General features: G+C 39.1%; 2 protein-coding genes across 5 annotated transcripts; both read left to right on the top strand.

The window, feature by feature from the left end:
• The first annotated feature begins 1768 nt into the window (after positions 1-1768).
• si:dkeyp-118a3.2 (HIV Tat-specific factor 1) lies at positions 1769-11897 on the top strand. 4 transcript variants are annotated; one of them, XM_017425703.3, is made up of 6 exons: positions 1769-1985; positions 2351-3544; positions 4193-4510; positions 4724-4841; positions 5901-6011; positions 11138-11897. In XM_017425703.3, exons 1-6 carry the CDS (start codon positions 1922-1924, stop codon positions 11307-11309), a joined length of 1977 nt encoding a protein of 658 aa, XP_017281192.1. In that variant the 5' UTR covers positions 1769-1921; the 3' UTR covers positions 11310-11897. The 4 variants fall into 4 exon arrangements, with proteins under 4 accessions (XP_017281192.1, XP_037830516.1, XP_017281193.1 ...); XM_037974588.1 differs by having other exon boundaries at positions 11143-11273; XM_017425704.3 differs by lacking the exon at positions 5901-6011.
• Positions 11898-12233: 336 nt separating this feature from the next.
• tyrp1b (tyrosinase-related protein 1b) lies at positions 12234-20792 on the top strand. Its single transcript, XM_017425846.3, has 9 exons — positions 12234-12338; positions 13460-13818; positions 14037-14145; positions 15967-16180; positions 16578-16782; positions 19539-19706; positions 19965-20144; positions 20231-20377; positions 20471-20792. The coding sequence occupies exons 1-9, from the start codon at positions 12325-12327 to the stop codon at positions 20674-20676; spliced, it is 1602 nt and encodes a 533-aa protein (XP_017281335.1). The 5' UTR covers positions 12234-12324; the 3' UTR covers positions 20677-20792.
• Positions 20793-21590: the final 798 nt, after the last annotated feature.

Raw genomic sequence — 21590 nt, forward strand, 5'->3', positions numbered from 1 at the left:
ACCCATCTTCTGGCTGATTTTCTTATGTTGTAGAGAAGTTGTCACTAAGAGTCCTAAAACAGATAAATATGCTAAAGTCCACTTTTTAGCACTGAATTTTTAAGTAAATTATATTCAAGCAGAGACCACTGTGCGGCACCCCAAGTGATTTCAAAAGCAACACAGATCAAGGGGCTTACCACTGACAAATTATTCTATCAATGTCCATTATTCTATAGATAGTTTTATAGCTTTAAAATTTCCATTTCTGTTGAGGAACCGGGAAAATATGCTAGTGGGCCAAGGAGCATGATGCATGAGAGGGTTTTATAGTTGTGTCACGCTGGTCTTTTGGCAAGAGAATCAATGGAGCCTGTGGTCAGGATCAGCTGATTTCAGTGAAAAGCACAATCAAGTTAATGTTTCTTAGAAAGACTACAATTACAGGGCAAACCAGGAAGAGCCTGGTGATTATAACATGCAGTTGAGGTATAGCAGAAGCACATTAAACAGATATCAAATTAAACTGATGGCTATTTAGGACAAAAATAACATTTAATTTCAGACTGTCATCAGCATTTAATTTTTTTTGATAACTGAGCTCATTTGAGGCTTAACCTCCTTAACCATAATCTCTATTTTCCACTGAGCATGACATTTTAATGAATAAACCCATTTATGTTCAGTTCCAAAGGCTTTATTCATGTTAACATTGTTGATGGTACAAAGCATTGGGTGTAACAATTATTATGTTAACAGGATTCAACAACCAAGTTTAAAGTCTAAAGACAGATACATTTGTCATGTTTTTGAAAATAATTTGTTTGGTTGGTTATGACCAACAAGGTGCTGCTCATATGTTGATTCAAAAAATTGGTGATTTGAAGATAGCAGTAATACAAAGGAATAACTGTCAAATAACTTGATTAACACTACTTTATGTCATGATTTTAAGATACAATGGGAATGTCAATAGTTTTGCAAACCCTCCTGGAGTCAGGTTTGGGAGGAAGCTAACTAGCAAGCACCCAGTTGCCGAGCCTTGGCTTATGGAGCTTGGTCCAAAAAAGCAACAGGTCGCTGCCTTTGCATGTATCTGTAAAATGACAGACATTTTGTGTTTTCTAATGCCAGCTGGCTGTGGTGGCCATCTTGAGTTGGGCTGGATCCAAAATTGAATCAATTGTAGATGTACATTCAGTGATTACTTACTGTGAGCTTTTTTTTTTTTTTTAATTAGTCCAGTGATTCATGAAATACCTTGGTAACAGACAAACACAAACCCATGCAGACAAACAGACCCTGGCAAAACAGTATTGTTCGCCTGGGTGATAACAAAGACTTAATGTGAATAAAAACAAATGTGGCACACACACAAACTAGAAACTTCCTTTGTTGTATATCATTATGTACTAACTAAATAGAATTCTTCTGTTTTTAGATGCATTGCAATATTATTATAAACTCCCTTCACTGTGCTCAGATCTACATTTCTTTAGTTCTATGTCAAACCCTACTGATATGGTCATCACACCCCAATCTCACAGCTCTGCTATAATTGCTCTTCCAGAGTTCACCGTGTGTGTGACATGCTGCCGATACTTCACCACATCCCTTGTAAGAGTCTCAAAAGCATTTAACACGTAAGTTCCACCTCATGTAAGGACACCTGGTGCTATGACAAAATGTTGGAGTGGCAATATTTGACATGACAATGTTCATTTCTTCACCCTCCCTCGCTTCTTCGTCACCTGTTGACATTTTACCCCCTTGGAGAGGCCCAATCTACAACAACCCAGTGTCCACACACTCATTTAGGTGGTGCACATATTCACTTTTGGCATTTGAGTAGGATTTTTGGTAGACAGAAGGAAGCAAACAACATTTTTCTTGGAAAACGTGGACATTTTGGACTTTATTTGCTTTTTTTTCCACTGAAAATATGAGGTATTCCACTTTTATAGGACTCTTGGTGGTTTTGCTAAAACAGTGTCACACATCTAAAGGTAGGCTGGTATTATACAATTGGATTTGTTTTTTTTAATCATGTCTGTACATTTGAAATGAAAGAGAAAAAATTGATCACTGAAAACATTTAATTTTTTTCTTAATATTGTTCAAAAGCCTTGGATCTACAGTGTATATTGTGTAGATTGTGTAAAATCTTGTGGTTTGTATTTCAAATCAGTCGATGAGTGAATAAAGGAAAAAGCAGGATGACTGAATGAATATTTCACTCAATATTATGTTTGCAGGAGTTTACTGATTTCAATTGGAGCTCTGAACCCACATCCATAAAATGTCAATCATTGAATGGTTTTCATTAACATCTGCAACACAACAACAAAAATAATTCATACTATCTCCATAGGTGGGTCATTGTCCAACCAGTCCTTCACTGAAGTCATCTATCAAGATGGCCAGATCTTACCCCAGGACCCAGAGCTCCCCGCTGCAGAAATGATGGCAGTACTGTCCCCTCCTAGTTTGAAAGAGGTGCAGCAGGCTGTACGAGAAGCTTCAAAGCAGGTGGACAGTCGTGGGGCAGGGGAAGTGTTAAAGGAGCTGTTGGAGAGGGTGGTAGAAGCAGCTCTGGGTCATGCAGAAAGAGGAAGTGAAGCAAAAGATGCAGTGACAGAGAAGGAAGCAGTTGGCCATGGTGTCCTTGGGGTCAAAACAGGACAGCATGAAGCTGAAACAGAAGTTAAAACACTGGAGCAGCCAGTGCTGGATAAAAATATAAGTACAAAGGAAGAAGATGTTAGATTTGAAGAGGAGGAGGAGGCAGAGGCGGATGCATTTGAAGATATAGCTGTAGGAGAGAAGGAAGTTGTCAAGAGAGAGGGTGAAACAGCAGCTGGGTCTGTAGAGAAGTCCACAGAAGATGTGGAAACTGGAGTCAGAAAGGCAGAGGGTTTGGAGGTTACTGATGAGTCATTAGGAACTAAACTCAGCCAGGAAGATACGAAGAAAGCCTCAGAAGAGACAAAAGTGGATTTAGAAAGAAGGGAAGAAGACAGCAAAAAGCAAGTTGTGTTGTCAGTTCTAAAAAACACCACTGAAACAGAAATACGGGACAAAGAGGAAACTCCAGCTGCTGTGGAGGTGGTAGTCGATGTTCAGCCAAAGCATGAAACTGTGAATGAGTCTAAACCTGGCCTGGTTGGAGCTGATGATGAGCAAATAGGAAACAATTGGGGAAAAGAAGCCGTTCTGAAGGAAGAAACTCAAATATCTGAAATAGATGGAGAGAAAATAGTGCTGCCTTCTAAAGATTCTGAGACAAAAATGACAAAACCTCTCGTAGTAGAACCAGCAAAAGAGGAGGTGAAGAAAGGGGAGTACGCTGAAGGACGTGAGGAAACAGATGAAAATGGAGATTTAGTGGTGGGAGGAACAGAGGACACGGCAGAAACAGAGGGTACATATTTCAAGGAATCAACAGTGGATGAAATAAATGATAAAGGTGCAATCAAGGAGGAGTCCGTGGCATTAGTGAATGAGGGAGGAGACATTAAAGGTGAAGAAGAAGAACAAACTACTTTGAAGAACAGTGATGATAAAGGTGAGATATGTGTTGATAATGTACAACTTGTCCAACGTAATCAGTCGCTGTTGAAAGAAAAAAAGGGGACCTCAGACTTCACAACAAAATTACCTGCCTCCTTCAGCTTTCTTTTAGTTCATCTATATAGGTTACTGAAAATGTTTAGAATGTAAATCACCCTCATGATATGGATCACAAAAATGTTAAGTCTGCAGCAGAGTTTGTCTTTAAAAATTCAGTGCCACCACACTCAGCAGCTTTGGGATTAGCAACACAGTGTCTGCATCTTAATCTGCTTTCAGAGAGAAGTAGGTGACCCATCAGTTGTGAATAAAAAACACTGACACTGATAAAAAACCTTTTGGAATCACTGTGTAGTATGCTTGGCTAGTCAAGTTTTTTTTTTTTAATAGAAAGTAGTAAATGTATACTCAGACTGTTGTGACATAATTTTAGCCAGCTTATTTGTTAGCTCTTCTAATATTCCTCTTAAAAAATAAATCAATTCATGCAGATATGTTTTGAGGCAATCTACTGGCGCAAGAGCTGTTCTCAGCTGTAGCAAATTATTTCACATTCTGTTGGTCTTTCCCTTTAAAAAACTTTAAACCTTGACCTCTTAGCTTAATTTTCACATGTGTGTCACATACCAAACCTTTCTTCTAGAGGCCTTGGTGATCCCTGGCTTACAGATTGAAGACAGTACCGAAGCCTTCATTGAAAACAGACCCGAACACCAGTCCCCCACCCCTAAGCCATCAGTTGGTGAGGTGGAAAGTGAAGAAAATACCCTTGGTAATGAGAAATCTGACCACAGCAATGAGATCATCACCCCTGCTCATGACTTTTTGCCACACAAACCTGGCAGGACCCAACCTACGCTAGATAATTTTGAGAATGATGTTCTAGCTGAATACCATCAGGCAGAAAGAGGAAAACCACGGGAGGCCAATGAGCTGGTGGAAGATTTACTTGGAATCAGAGGTAACTATGTACAAGTATTAAAAAGAAAAGGCATATATATGTCTATATTACAACTTAAAGCCTATTTTAGTGGAAATCTGCAGTAAATGGAAGTTCTTGAGGTTTTTTGTTGTTGTTGTTTTTAAAGAGGATTTTTGTATGAAAAATTCAATGTCTTCTTTTTTTTCTATTGCCCATTTTTTGTCTTTTCTTGGTCCTAACGTATCTGTTCAGAGACAGATGAGCGAGGCCTGGAGGCATGGAAAATTGGGGCTATTTTTGCTACAGTCTTTCTGGTTTTGGAGACTGTTGTCATCATTCTCTATGTCATCAAATGCAGAAACAAAAAAAGGTAAGAGCACCACAGATTGTGGAAAAGTTATAATAAATAAAGGTCTGAAAAGAAACTTTAAGTGAATAGGAAGTGTCTTAAAGTGCATTACAACTAAGTGTCATCTTAAGGAAAACCTTTTGCTTCAATACACATAATTTAAGAAGGTCTCATCTTATGAAAATATTGTATTCCTTTAACAAGACAAAGCTTATTTTAGTTTGCTTGATGCTTGCAGAAACTATGTAGTCATAGTCAATGCCTGACAACTCTCAAATATAAAGGTGACATCAAACCAGAGCTTACAAAAATCAGGGTGGCTGGGATTCATTGTACAATATTGTACCCCATTTTTTCTGCTGGCTGCTGATGCTATGTGCTCCTCTGCTTTACAGGAAGTTTAAAAGAAAAACTCATTCCAAAAAGTTATCTTAAAGCACCCAGAGAAGAGTCCAAATCTGCTTGCTTATTGTAGTTCAGCTTCTAGCCAAATGATTTCTTGTAGCCTGCCATCTATTATGATCATTTTGGAAGGTTTAACCACATTATACGTCCAACAGCTTAAAACAAACATATTTCCCTCTACTGTCCTAATTAAAATGCTCTGTGCTGAGACTTTACATATTGACTCACGGTTGTAAAGCGGACTCTTTTATGTTTATTTTTCATGCATGAGAATAGAAGTACTTCTCTTACACGCATCATCCACATCCAGGTGCTTTTTTTCCCCACGACAGCTGAAACAAGCCATCTGATTGCTAGCTGTAGCACCGACAGGCCTACAATCACAGATGGGACTCACAGCAGTGCTGGTACACGATTGCTTCTGATGTTGCCCAAGTTACCATTTCAACACTGACAGATGATGAAATGAGGAGAATGTGCTTTGTGTTGGGTCAGAATTTCCCCGTGTTCATGAAAAGAGAATGTTCTGGGCTTGATAAGAAGATTTATGTCTTCCTATTATTTGTCCAAAACGGTTCTCTGAATCATGCGGTTAATTTGTAGGAGGGTGACAAAAGGCCCTGACCGTGATAAGAGTGATAAAGGGTCATTGTTCATATGTTTGTGTGTGAGCAGCACCCTGGCTGAGCAGCGATTGTGTGAGGATGGGTGTGTTGAACCAAAGGCAGCAACAGGAGGTGACTGCAGTGACGACATACTGCCGACAGGCATCGGAAACAATCAGCAGTATGTTCACACGTAGTGACCGCAAAGATACATACAATGCATAAACATACAGAATTATTATTAAAGAAAAGGTTAAAATAACAAAAAATGTGTTGTGATATGTTGCTTGGGTGAAAGTGTCTTTAGAACTGTTTGGTAAAATCTCCCTTATTTTCTTTGTTCATTTCTATCAAACACATCTAATCAGAAATTCCCCTATTTTTCATATAACCGTCTGATAAATTCCTATTATACTTTATTCTTATCATCTAATGCCAGAATATAAAAGGTGTGCCATAACGCTTTTGCCTGTGTCTGTGTGTTTGATTGCCTATCATGTTAGCAAACTATTTCATGAACCACTGGATGGATATCAGAACATTAGAAGACTTTTAAAAACTTGTTTTTGGATGTACATCTACAAATGATTACTTTTGAAGTTAACCCAATTAAACATGGCAGCTATGGGCATTTGACCTTTAGAAACACAAAAATGGCTTTAGCAAAGACAACTTAACAAATATTAAGCTAAAATTTAGTTCAATAGTGTATCGTCAACACAAACTCCAAGTGCTACACATTGCACGATACCTTATCTTAAAACTTTTGCATGATCAGTTGGAGTCAACCCTTTAGAGATAGGGGAAGGAGCTCCGTGATCCAGGGGGTCCTCGGATTAGAGTTGCTGCTTCTCTGTATCGAAGGGAGTCAGCTGAGGTGGGTCGGCTATCTGATTAGGATGCCTCGTGGATACTACTCTTTGGAGGTTTTCTGGGCGTGTCCCACTTGGAGGGGACCTTGGGGCAGAACAGAATTCGCTGAAGGGGTTATGTATCCTCTCTAGCTTTGGAATACCTTGGGAGAGGGATGTCTAGGTTTCCCTCCTGGATCTTTTGCCCCCTTGACCTGAGAAGGGGGCAAAAGGGGGGCTAAGAGGTAGAAAATGGATGTATGGATCTTGGTGTCAACTTTTTCTGTTTGTCGACAAACAGAAAAAGTCACTTTTGGAGTCAACCTAATTCCACTTTTGGAGTCAACCTAATTCAAAATGGCCACTTCAGCTAACTGACCTTATCCAACACAGCTGAGAGTCACCCCCACCACATACTCTGTACACCAGGGTGTCCAATCCTGGTCCTCGAGGGCCACCATCCTGCATGTTTTATTTGTTTCTCTGCTCCAACACACCTGATTTGAATCAATGGGTGATTAACAGGCTTCTGTAGAACTTGAAGAGGTGATTAAACCACTGAATCAGGTGTGTTGGAGCAGGGAAACAAGAAAAAAACATGCAGGATAGTGGCCCTTGAGGACCAGGATTGAATACCCCTGCTGTACACTAATAAATTGCAAAAGATCTGCTGACATTATGAACAATGTTACATTTGAGGTTCTTATAAAACAGCTACAACTCCGTCATTTCTCAACATAAAATGATGTTTATTTAAAACTCTGGTATGAAAGATGGCGGGTGACATGCAGTCCTTAAAGAATGCTAGGCCTGTAATTAAAGATCAATATGTCATTTTCAGTGTTTAGAATATTTCCAGTTGTATTTTGTTCTATTTCTCCTTGACAAACTTTTCTCTCTTCCAGATTTTTAAATTTAAAACCTGGTTTCCTGGAACATCAAAATGATACCATAACATCAGTCTCTGTCACTGCACAGTTGGCAGCTGATTAAATATCAGGCACTGACCTGCAAACCTATGACTCCTGGAGCTCCCTGTTTTGTGTTTCTCAGCTGATTACCTCCAGGCTGTTCAGTAGCCTATGTGCTCAGGATTCTGCTCACTGCATCACATGAAAGAGTGAGATTGTGACCCCAGAGCATTGCTGGGTAATACCATGCCTTTCCTAATCGGCCCAGCAGACTTGAATCAGTAATAAGTCAAAGGTGTGTGTATGCACAGGGAGTGGCCATGTGAAAGTTTGTGGTAATAATGTGTAAAGAAATGTAAAAACCAAGGTAATTTTCTTTGTTTTGTTTTGTTTTTATTTAAGGATTCCCATTAGTCGCTACCATAGTAGAGACTATTCTTCCTGGGGTCAGTACCACAAACATTACAAAAAAATATTATATACAGTATACATAAAAAAAACAGAAATACAAATGACCAACTACAACAATTTCAACAAAATAAAAAAAAAACAAACACTGACAATCCACACTGCATATAAAAACCAACACATCCAGTCAATTGAATATTATTTTATTATCTATTATAGATTTTTTAAGATTCTCCTTGAACCTCACATGATCACTAATCAGTGTAATTCTAGGAGACAACATGTTCCAGTATGATATGGCTCTTTACATCGCTGTCATTTTTTTTTGTCTTCAAAGAAAACAAATTGTATTCCTGAATCACAAACACCAAACTAAGATTTAAGGCCTAGCATTTCTTGAAGAAATGGATATTGCCCACTGCCTCTTATGTTAGAGTTTTAAACTGAGATGATCTTATTCTAATAAGTGACAAAGTTGTAGCCGCTTAGGTAAAACCTTGCAAATGATCTTAGGCAGAATTTCAAGATTTTGTGTGCTCAGGTATTACTGCACAAAAAATGCGTCAGTATAAAATTTACTAAGTTATAGCCATTTTTAGTTGTAAGTTGAGGTTGATTAGTTGCTGTGGTCATCTTAAATCAGGTTAACTCCAAATGTTAACGGGTTATACTGTAGACTTACAGACAATGATTACTTTGTGCAAATTTCACTTAAATCTGTCCAGTGGTTCATGAGCTATTTTGCATATTAGCAAAAAGTGTGGACTCTGACAATTGATTAAAAAAAAAAAAATGTTTTAAGCAAAATGTTAGTGCTCAAAGTATGTGTTGGGAATGATGATCTGCTATTACCACATGAAAATTATTCTTCAATCTCTGTAAAATTGTTTGAGTTATAGCCACTTTTGTGTTTTATAAGGTCAGTTGGCTGTGGTGGCAATCTTGAATTTGGTTGATGCAGAGAGTTGATCAGTTGTAGATATACACCCAATGATTATATTCTAAGAGTTTAATCAAAATTCTTCAATGGTTCATGAGGTATTTTGCAAACAGACAAACACACACATACACATAGATATATTAAAAAAATATTTGCGCCATTCGCCTTCAGCGGCGGGAGATAATGAATATTGTTTGTTGCCTGTGGAAGTAAACAGATGCAGTACACAATGAGAAACTAAAAAAGGCCAAATTAAACCAGCAGTAACTTTTATGATTCATCCTTGAGAAGTAAGAAAAGAGGAGCAGTTACAATGCAGCTGTCACAAAAGGACTAAATCAGTAAAATCCCTGCAAACAAAAAGCAACGAACAAAATGAAAGCAGAAGAATTTTTTTTTTTTAGAGAACTGAGATCAAGTCTTATTTCTGACATCACAATTACCTCTGTATTACAAAGGGCTGCTGTTTGTACACACACTGACGCAAGAAGCCATGATACAAAGCAATCTGTAACACACTGAATCAGTGTAAAGCGTTGCCTAATGGAAATAAGGAATATTACCTGGAGCAAAATGTTCATTATAGGTTTTTATCTTTCCCTGACAAGATTGTACAAGTGAAAATAGTACATCAAATACTCTACTACAAGTCAAATTGTGCATTTATTTTTTTACTCAAGTGTAAATTCCAGGCATCAAATTCTATTTATAGTGTTAAATACATGAGAGACGAGCTAAATGTATGGTTTATTTTAAGGAAAAAACTACATTATGTGAGGATGATTGAAATAGAACTTAACGCAATAATTGTCAGATCTTTTGAAGTGGGCTTTGTAGAAATGTTAGGAACAAACAATATCCTAACTGCTATAGATAGCTTTTTCAATGATCTCAGCTTGGAGATATAAAGTTTAATTTTGACCAGATTGATGAGCAAATGGCTAATGTGGCCTAAACTAAAGTGGATTTGCTGTCCTAAAACAGCTCCAATCTCAAAAATGTCACAGTGGTTTATGTCAATGCTGTTTTATAAACCTTTACACAGAATTTTATGGTTATTTGCAAGCACATATAGTTGTATTGTTGGAGAACTGTGTCAGTACACAGTTTTTACACCTGTAGTTGTTGTCACTGCTTGGGCTAGCCTTAAGCTTGTCAGTTCAGTCAGATTTCAACTTTATTTCTCCAAACTGAGTTTATTTAAAGAGCCACCTACACCAGGTGAGATACTTATTATTCATAACCCCACTTCAAAGACTGAACTTTATCAGCACTATCATTAGCATTTATTTTAAAAAAGTATTAATTTTGTGTGTTAGCTTATTATTACATACCATGGAGCCTCACAGGTCAACATGATTATTAACCTTTCTGACTAGCATTAGAGCTTCAGCTAACATGCTGCAAAATTGCACTGGAGGTCACGCTACTATGAGTCACTTTTTGAAGTGCTTTTCCTCTGGACAGCATCACCTGCAATTAGTCCATAATACGAAGTGATTTATTTATATTTCAGTGTGTCATTACCTCCCAGTGTGTCTCATTCCAGCACAGTTTGTGAGCATCTCCATCTGGTGTGGAAGCCATTAAATAAACAGACCTTCCAGTGAAAATATTAGCATTAGCTGGCAGCGGGATCCTCAACAGCAGTTTGACAGCGACTCCAAAAAGGCTAAACTGATTTGTGTTTGAGTTTTACTGTCACCTCAAAGTGTCCCACTGACAGGGGCCTGTCTTTGTTTTTTTTTTGTTCTCCCTGTCAGTTGTTTCCTGACAGGAAACAACTGACAGGTTTTTCTATTTCTAATTTTTGGCAGGTAGCCCAAGTGTCTCTATGTGTGCGGGTATGTTTGTTTGTCTGTCTGTTAGCAAAATATCTCATAAAAACCGTGGCCCAATATAATGAAACTCTCGGAAAGAAATTATTGGATGCATGTCTTCAAGTGATTAATTTCTGGAGTCAACCCAGTTTCAATGGTTGCCAAAGCTAATCAGTCTTAGCAAATACAAAAATAACTATAACCCAATTAATACTCCACATGCTCCAAGTGCTAACAGATCATGTGAGATCTTTGCTTAAAACTTTGGCAGGCAAAGCAATGAGTGATAAGCATTCCTTCAAGGATTGCTAGTTTTTTAATTTAAAAATGTATTCCATTGCAATCCTTTAGTCTCTGCTAACTGTTCTTTCTGCTAGGATAGCCACACTCAACGACTCTGATGCGCCTTCAACCTTGGCCAAAAAAGGAAAGCAGCAAGATGACGAGCATGCAATAGCCATGTCGAAGCTCTCATCCACCTCCAAGTGGGAGCCGGCCACTTCTGGACCAGGACCAGACTCCTCACAAGACCTCAGGACTTCTGTATAAGTCTGTCACTGCTGTAACTAAACACCCCCAAAATGCCACTTTCCATCAATGTTTCAATTCAACTAGATAATTTCAACCTAAACTAAACCCACACACAGCTTTGAATTCCAGCTAATTATATGTATCACATTTATATTTGTTGTAGATACCTCTGTCTATCTAAATGTCCATGCAAAATGAAATAAAAGGAGTTACTATATCACATTTAGTAGGTATGCGTGTGTGGGCGAATGAAAAACACAAGCATGCTTTGAAGTATTCCTGTTCATGTCATAAAACTGTTATAAAAAGCGATCAAGTTGTATTGAGTTTGATGTTTCTGCAGTCTTCCACTGCAGTCTTTATGATCTATAAAGGCTGTAATGAACTGAATTGATAAGGAACAGTAATGCTACACAACATAAAATAGTTCTCATTAAAAACCAACAAAAGCATTTGTAAAGAAAAACACAGATTTTTTTTTCTGTCTCCCTCTACTGGGATGTAGTTTTAAACTTAATGTGATTGATATTCTATAGAACTCTTCCTATTTGTGTTATCACTGGAGGCTTGAGCAAACTCGACATTAAAATGAAAAACCTGAATGTGTGTTTCGTCCTTGATGCCTCTCTGTATGGGTTTGTCGACACTTTGCACACTCGCACAATCAACAATTCGTCTCGGGTTACCTTTCTGACTCCTCTCACAATAATGTATTGTTGTTAGAAAAGCTTCAGCATGAATGCTGTCTCCCAGCCTTTTTCTGCAGATGATCACACAGGCCGGCGATCACAAGGCATATGAATGAATGTCTGAAAAAGCGTTCAAGCACCCTCAAGTGTTGCGCAGCCTGCTGCTGTTTGTGTAGTACATTTAGTGTGTGTGTGTGTGAGTGAGGCGATGCACTCATGGATGTGTGTGAATGCCTTTGCTCGAGCTCTTACAAAGGTCTGGTCATGTGTTTGATAGCTATTTAAGACAGAAATGGGCTGATTCTTTGAGGGGAGGGCCACAGTCTGGCAAACAGAGGAGCAGCATGCACAGTCAGAGGTAGGGCTGGGGGATCATATATTACATTCTGTTTTACACTAATAATACCAAATATATGGTTTAATATGGGAATGATTGCATCAGCTGGGCTTTTGCCAAGGAACAAATATGTCAAGGATATTTTTTTTATATTATTTTGTTTTCACTGGGTTGTTATTACTGTTTTGTTGCAAATCATTTGCTGCTGCCAAAATATTAGTCACTTCCTTCATTACTGATTTACAGGTTTCAAAAGCCAAGCAAATTCATTCAAAATCTACCGCTGAAAGCAGTTCTGAACATGAAAAAGTTGAAAGCTGATGGTTTTGTGAATTATGTATAATGACTCACACCGCCTGCCAGGACATCTAAGACGTTCAGTTTTGGAATAATGTTGAGACAACTGGCTTGAACAAAAATAATGCAGCCCATTTGTTTAACTCATGAGTTTATTAGGAGTGCATTTTGATTATAAATTTAGTTTTTTTCATTCTTTCCACTCTGCGCAACAAAATCTGTAAGGTTGTGTCAACTGAGGTACCAGAAAACAAACAAACAACAAAACATTAAAATAATAGAAAAATGTTATAATACAGTTATGTCCCCATAATTAAAATATGAGCATATTTTAAAAGTGTTCATAACATAAAATTAGGCTTTGAGATAAAGAAAAGGTTTGCTGTCAAAATGTTAATAGATATCTATCAATAAACAAACTTCTGTAAAATAACAGAATTTTTTCCCTTTTTACTTAGAACATTTTACTAATTTTAACTTATGTTATAATTGTATAAAGATATTTAAACACGACTGTTTTTAGTTTATATCTAATTTAAAATGGAAAAAATATGGTAAATTAAAAAATGTATTTTAAGTCTTTTAAAAAGAGGAATTTTACATCTGTGCACGTCTACAGTTTTCTTAATTGATTTACATATGTTACATTTTCATGCAATTCAAAATAACAGGAATGTAAAACGTATTTTTAGGGGTATTTGCAGAAAAAAAAAATCTGTATATTTACTAAATCTTTTAGAGTGCACAAAAGATTCCCTGGGATGACTCTGCCGTAATATATGACTAAATGTATCTTCCTGTCTAACTTGGCCCTGTATTCTTCGTAATTCTCACCTGGTTTTTAGCACATGGAGAGTGGGTCTGCTGGTGGTGACCTTTTGTGTCGGCCTCACTCTGGCTCAGTTCCCTCGGGAGTGTGTCACCCCTCAGGGTCTGTCTAGTGGCCAGTGCTGCCCGTCCCCTTCAGGGGTAGCAGGAGACGAGTGTGGATCCATCGCAGGAAGAGGGCAGTGTGTGACCATTACAGCCGACGGTCGGCGCCATGGACCACAGTACCCGTACACGGGGCGTGATGACAGAGAGAGGTGGCCACTGAGATTCTTCAACCGCACCTGCCAATGTAATGGCAATTTCAGCGGCTACAACTGCGGGCAATGCAAACACGGTCTGACTGGACCAAACTGTGATCAGAGAGTCTCCGTAGGTAAGAGAGCAGATTCTGTTTGACTGTTAAAATTCAAGACAACCTGTAGCGCTTCCGTCCTGGCGTGCCCTTTAGGATTTCACTCGTCTACATCAGCCGATAGGATTAAGGCGGCATTTTCTTTTTTGCTTTTACCGGAGATGAGAAAATGTGTGTTAAATTCTAATAACATTTTCATTTCTCTCCTCGTGCTCCACTTCCCGTTGACCTGAATCTAGTGAGGAGGAACATCATGCAGATGAATTCAGCTGAGAAGCAGGCATTTGTGAATGCTCTGGACCAAGCTAAAAGGACTGTCCATCCTAACCTGGTCATCTGTACAAGAAGGTAGACAGCAATATAAGAACGTCACGATGAGACTTGCAATTCATTTAAAAGTACAAGTAACTAACCTTACTTCGAAGGATGAGTGGAGGGAGAAATATGCCTTTATATTTCCCCAGGCAAGCATGAGGCCCTTGTGACTAATTTGCTCAGAGACAGATGGAGTTAAGAAGGGTGGAAACACCTTTTGTGCCAGGGTTTAGGCAGCTCATAGAAGGCAGACAGTGCCATTTTTCACATTCGGTTGCACTGTATTGTAACTCTCTCAGGACATCTGTAACTTTTATCTCAATCCTATTGATACTATTGTGTATGGTTATCTTTAAGGGGCCAATGTTTTTTATGAATATCCATCCATTTTTTTAACCTGCTTCTTCCTTCTGGGTCTTGGGAAGCTGGTGCCTGTCTCCAGCAGTCACTGTGCGAGAGACAGGGGACACCCTGAACAGGTCGCAAGTCCATCACAGGGACACATAGTGACAAAAGAGACAAACAACCATTCACACTCTCAATTCACTCATACCTAGGGACAGTTTTAGAGTTACCAATTAACCTAACATGCATATTTTTTGGTCTGTGGGAGGAAACCAGAGTAGCCAGAGTAAACCCACGTGAGCACAGGGAGAACATGCAAACTCCACCCAGAAAAGACCCCAGGTCTGGAAGTGATCCTGCAGTCTTCTTGCTAGGAAGCAACAGCTCTTACCACTGCACTGCTGTGTCACCTGTTTTTTGTGAATATGCAAAGGTTTTTTAAAATTATTTCAGCTTTGTGCCCATGCTGAAACAGAGTCTTAGGAGCCCCAAAATGGGAAAATCTTTAATTACCACCTTGTGTTTTCATGTAGATAGCCCCATGTAGCCCAAACATTAATCTAACTTACAACCCAAAGATGTCCTCTTTTATATGATCTGTGTACATTTTTGTTCCCAGCATGCAAGTTTTATGCACACTTTCCCACTACTTCTTTCCTGTTTTTGTTGTTCTTTGGTGGCAGCGTTGCAGCGTCACATACAGGTCTGGTATAGTATTTTGAGTTGTTTTCTGTGTGACCATGTGAATGAAACTATTTCTAGAAACAGTGCTGTGTTTACAAGGCTATTTTTAGAAATAAGAAATTAAAAAGAATGTTTTGGAAAAACTGCATTTCCAAGTGGAGTTTTTTAATGTTTTTTATTCTTGTGTGAAAACCAAGGCATTTTATTTTGCTGGGGCATGAGAGGTGATAGGTAATTAAGTTTAAAGTTCCTATAAGATGACAATGCACAAAAAGCTTTACTATCAAAGGTCAGAGCAGCTTAGGTTCATGAGAAAGCAATTGTAGGCAAACAGTCATTTTTATTTGGTTGTAAGTTATAAGTACATTCAATTAAATGAATTTGCTTTTCATAAGCTGTTCTGCACTGTTGAGCTTGAAAATCAAAACTGGACATTTGCATGTCAATTTTGAGAACCCCTGCACTACTACACTACACCGACTGCTCCCCGTACACTGAGCTGAACAAATGTGCATGTTTCTAAGTAAAAAAAAAAAAGCATAATGTTGCAATTTTTAGATGGACCTCTTTTTATTTTAACTAATGACTCTGGTGGGCATGATAGGAAAACAATACATGTTATTATTTTTTTTTTAAATTTCTTAATGCACAAGTCTTTAGCTGCAGGGCACTTATTTGAAGCCAAGTTACATCTGGCAAGTACATTAAAATACGTATATAAATTATCTTCTATACAAACATCATTTGATATAGAATCACTTAGGGCGATTGAAGCAGTGAAAAAAAAAAAAACAGGCAAAGTGACATTGTTCCTTATATTTTTAGGTACCAAGACGTATTTGGACCTGATGGCAACACCCCACAGTTTGAGAACATCACCATTTATAACTACTTTGTCTGGAGCCACTACTACTCTGTCAGTAAGACGTACCTGGGGCCAGGACAGGCCAGCTTTGGAGGCGTAGACTTTTCCCACGAGGGCCCAGGTTTTGTCACCTGGCACCGTTTTCATTTGCTGCAACTGGAGAGAGATATGCAGGTGAAAATGTAAACACATGGAAGAAATGGGAGGATGTAGGATAGGAAAAGAATGATAGACAAGAGGCATCTAGGTTGACGAGGTAAAAGTGGGATGTTGCTGAGAGGAAGCAAAGAGGATGTGTTTTGTTTTGGGGAGTTTTTTTTCCAGGAAATGTGAAGCAGGGAAAAAGTAGAACAGACATAGATAAATATACTATTATACAGTGGAAGAGGAAGATGGTAAAATGTGTTATACTAAAGAACAGGACCAGCAGTTATGAAAAGATGAGGTTTGCCAGAAATGATTGATAAAACTGAGTGATTAAAAATGCACAGTAGAACAACAGTTCTTATTTACACCATTCAATCAGTTCATTCATTAGTATTCTTCCTGTGTGCATGTGATAACTGAGCAGGACATGCTGGGTGACTCCACCTTTGCCCTTCCTTACTGGAACTTTGCCATCGGAGGCAGCGAGTGCGACATCTGCACCGACAACCTGCTAGGAGCGAGGAGCACATTCGACTTGAACTCCATCAGCCCCAATTCCATGTTCTCTCAGTGGAGGGTCATCTGCGAGAGCGTGGAGGACTACGACACTCTGGGCACTGTCTGCAACAGTAAAGCCAGTCGCACAAACTCTCACTAATACCTTACTGTTAGGTTGAGCTGTTGGTGCTATACAACATTGTCTCAGCTGCAGGAGAAAAGAGGGCAAAAAGCTCATAAAGAGAGCATGTAGAACATAAGCTGCTATAAATAATACCTCACAGCTGCTGTGCTAAATTCAATGCCGCTCGCTATTAGTACAGTTTGTTTGAAAGTACTCTTGTTGTCAGACTTTGCCTTCTGGGTTGCTTTGACTGTCACACTGTACATTGGATTTAGATTTTTTTTTTCAGTGAGCTTCATTAGTCATTGAGGACATCAAAACACCAAACTGTTTAAAAATTTTCATTAAGGTTCATAAAATTTAGGATAGAACAAATCGACTCAAAGTGTTTTTTTAATGTGGGGGCTTGTGGAAAGGTTATGAACAATTACCATCTTACCTGTTGTAGATAGAGTTTAATTCTGACTAAATTGGAGCTAACAGCTAGTCCAAGTGGGGTCAAGACAATAGTGGATTGCTGGTTTTTAAATTTTTTTAATAAAGCAACTTCAATCTCTAATGCAAACACTTTTTTATATATCTTTACATTGCCACATTTTACATTTCATTGTTATTTACAAATAAATTACAAGAGATGTGCTAATTGAATGGGTTTTTGTGGATGTTAACTATTGTGTATCTATGCAGCCTACACAAATTTATAGTAAATTAAAGTCCTTGATTAAAGATCAGGCATACAGTGCAGTGTTTGGACCTGCTGCTGCACGGAAAGAAGATTGCAGGTTCACAATCTGGGGCCTTTCTGTGTGGAGTTTGCAAGTTCCCTCCATGCATGCATGGTTTCTTCTCACAGACCAAAAACTTACATGTTTGTTTAATTCAGAACTCTAAATTGTCATTAGTTTTGAGTTTGTGCACGAGGGGTTGTCTGACTTTATGTGTTGTTGTGCTGGACTGGTTACCTGACCAGGGTATAACCCTACCTCCTATACAATGATTACTGTATATATATATATATATATATATAATCCCTAATTAGTTTGTTTTTCAACCTCAATGTTTAAACTAAAAACTGTTAATACAGGCAGACATTGGACTGTAATCCAGAAGTTGAAGCCAGAATGGATCCAACTTCCCTGTAAAAGTTTTAATTCTCTTTTGCTCCATGCAAATGAACGGGGCACTGACGTTGTTAAAAAATTACATCACACCTCATGCAGATTTACGCAGTTCTTACCTTACTGCTTTATGTTCAAATATTCATTTTTCCTAGTAGGTTTAATTGTAATTGTAAGAAAGCTCATGTAACACCATGCTTCTGTGCGGGGCAGTAGGCAGGACTTCAAGCCCCACATCACTAGTGATGTGAAAAATACAAAAAATACAACATGGCAGCTTCCTGCTGGCTTCAGTTCCTGTCAACAAGAGAATGCAGGGACAGTTGAACTATTAGAAAAAAAAATGCTAAAAAAAGGAGAAATTCCTGTATTAAACCTTATACTTGGATATTCATGTTTAAAATACTGTAGGCTGCACCATAAATACTACAGTTAACTGCTGCTGTTGTTTACACTAAAGAATATTCATAGAAATCTATGTAAATAACAATATAATGTGAAATTAGAGTCAATGTAGAAGTTTATTAAATAGTCTTTGGATGATTCGTAATAACATTTTTTTTTTTTACACTGTTGATTCAAGACAGCAATAATGCATTTGGCTCATGGCTCCACTCAAACTACCCCCTAACTCATCAATCCAGTCAGAATTAAACTTTTGTTTCTCCAAACCGAGGTTGTTAAAAGAGCTATCTGTAGCAGGTACAATATTCATTGTTCATAAATCCTCCACTGACCCTCACATTAAAATTTTTTAAATCCTATTATGGTAATGCTGCATTAGCTAGACAAGGTGACTTAGATTTGCAGGGATCAGCTCTCATTCCAAATCGACATCAGATTAGGCGCTACCTTTGTTTTGGAGTTCCGAAACAATAGTGTTTTCTTTTTGCCTTGAACAGTAAAATCATTAGGAATGTCAGTCATTTTTTGATTGTTGTTCTCTGCCATAAAAAACAAAAAGCAGCTCTGATGTAGGGGAATATGCAAGTGGTCGACGTTTGAGTGATCTGTCTCATTTTGCTCCTTGGAGAGTCATGACAGGTCTGGTATTTCACGCTCTAACAAGCAACAACTCCTTAAATGGGTTGGGGGGAAGGGGGGGGGGGGTTGCTTCATTTGTGGATCTGCTTGTTGGAGACAGGAATCTAGCAGTCGACTGGCTCCTTTGATCTGAGGGAATAATCTTCAAACACACAGACAACTCAGTTATGTACCCCCCCCCCACCCCCCACCCTGCTTGTGTGTAGGAGATAAAGCAAAATAATAAAAGAAAGACATAGATCAAGCTCGCAAGAAAAAAAAAAAAAGTTCAGTCACAAAACTCCCACTCGCTGCTGTTGAGTCCTTTTAAAAAATTAAACAATTTAGCTGCCATTCTGTCATGTTCAAGACTGATCAAACTTGTTTGGTCTCCCACATGAAAGGGGAATTAATTAAATGATAAACAACATTTATGATAATAATTCTCCCCATTTCTGGAGGGGCACCACAGGCCTGATCGATCTGATAAGTAGAACAAAAAAAAACAAAACGCCACTTTTGTCATTTCTTAAGTTCTGTTTTTTTTGTCTCTGTGTGCTGGTGTGAACGTTTCACCAGAATCCCACAGCTGTATCTCTGACCTGTTGCCTTCATCACCAAGGTACAGAGAGCAGTCCGATCAGGAGGAACCCAGCGGGGAACGTGGCGCGGCCCATGGTGCAGAGACTGCCGGAGCCCCAGGACGTTTTGGACTGTCTGGAACTGAACACCTTTGACACTCCTCCTTACTACTCCACCTCCTCGGAGAGCTTCAGGAACAGCATTGAAGGTGTCCAGCTATGAGCTGCACAGTTTAGAGCCAAAGCAGCCTGATCCCATCACTCAGAGGGAGAACAGTGCAGCTCAGTTGCTCTGAAAATAAAGCATCTGAAGTTCTGTGTGAAAGTATAGATACAAACTGAAGCCAGAAACTCCTTCTCACTCAATCCTCCACCCACATGCACATATGGTTAGCTCCAAGACAACATTTGTTGTTCCTAATTTTGGTAAAGCAGATCATTTTTCAATGCGTTTTACTGTTTTCTAGGCTACAGCGCCCCCCAAGGGATGTATGACCCCGTCATCCGCAGCCTCCACAACCTGGCACACCTCTTCCTGAATGGGACAGGTGGACAGACTCACTTGTCGCCTAATGATCCCATCTTTGTCTTGCTACACACCTTCACTGATGCAATCTTTGATGAGTGGCTCCGCAGGCACCAGCCAGGTATAAACTGATGCATTCAGGCGTTGCAACAAAATTCGACCACGAGTATGATCGGCTGAAGAATGCCATATTGTCTCTGCCTCCAGGTGAAATAAGCTACCCTGAGGAAAATGCCCCTATTGGACACAACAGCAGGTTCAACATGGTTCCTTTTTGGCCTCCTGTCACCAATGCTGAGATGTTTGTCTCAGCCCCAGAAAACCTGGGCTACTCCTATGAAGTCCAGTGGCCAGGTGAGCAACACACACACACACCTACACACACACACAAACACACATTCACTCAACCCAGAGATGATAGTGACACTCCCTCTGTGCGTCTTACAGCTCGTGCTTTCACCCTGTCCGAGATCATCACCGTGGCCCTCATAGCAGCAGCGGTGGTTGTGGCAGTGGTGGGTGGGGTCATCACCTGTGCCGTCCGAGCTCGGTCCTCCCGCTCAGCCGAGGCCTTAGAGCCCCTGCTGGGAGAGACCTTCCGACGTTACTCGGAGGACGACAGGAGGTTGGACAAGTCACAGTCTGTTGTCTGATTCAACACTTTTCTAAAAGGTCTCTGACACGTTCATGCATTTGTTTTTGTTTTTTTTCCTTCTTTTGTAATTCAAGATTTTCCTCTAATAAAGTTAAAGTGGTTTTAAGCCCCAAATGTGTTGCCTCTCTTGGTATTGTTTTGGAATGTAGAGCTATCATGGTCTAGAGGGTCTTTTGGATAACATGTGCTGTAAATGAGATCAAACTGGAGTGGGGGGTTCACAAACTGAAAGCAATAGTTCAGATCAGATCAGAACTTCAGCCTAATTCTGACAGAATTGATAAACAAATGGTGACTCCGAGCAGGGCCAAGGTCAAAGTGGATTACTGTTGTTGCAAACCAATTCCAATTCAGAGATTTATCTGAACACTTGCTAAAATTAACTTTAAAATGGTCTTGGCCCTCTTCAGACAAGCCATCAACTCATCAAACCAGCCAGAATAAAACTTGATTTTGTGATGTTGGTGTAGAGCGAAGCCAGAATGCAAATTAATGTTGAAGTAAAAATAAATCTAATTTATTAAGAAAAAGAAAACAAAAGGCTTATGTGGCAGCAAAAAAACGAAGTAAGAAAAGAAAACACGGAGCGTGACATGAAAACCCACTGAAACGTGGAATCCAGGAAGCAGAAGGAATGAACCAGCGGGGAATGAGTGAAATGAGACCGGTTTTAAGAAACAGAGGGTGAGTGGGAAATGAATTACAGCCGGGACATGACGAGCAACAGGTGAGGTGGGCGTGGCAGGCAGACCAGAGAATTACTGAGCAGAGGGCAGGTGAATAGTAACAGGAAGCACAGAAAGCAAGACTACGCAAGAATTTAATAACTAACACAGGATAAACAAGAAACATAACAGAATTACCGAAACATAAAACAACACTGAATCAAATACAAAATAAACTCAAAAATAC

This window comes from Kryptolebias marmoratus, linkage group LG3 (assembly GCF_001649575.2).
Source record: "Kryptolebias marmoratus isolate JLee-2015 linkage group LG3, ASM164957v2, whole genome shotgun sequence".
Taxonomy (NCBI): domain Eukaryota; kingdom Metazoa; phylum Chordata; class Actinopteri; order Cyprinodontiformes; family Rivulidae; genus Kryptolebias; species Kryptolebias marmoratus.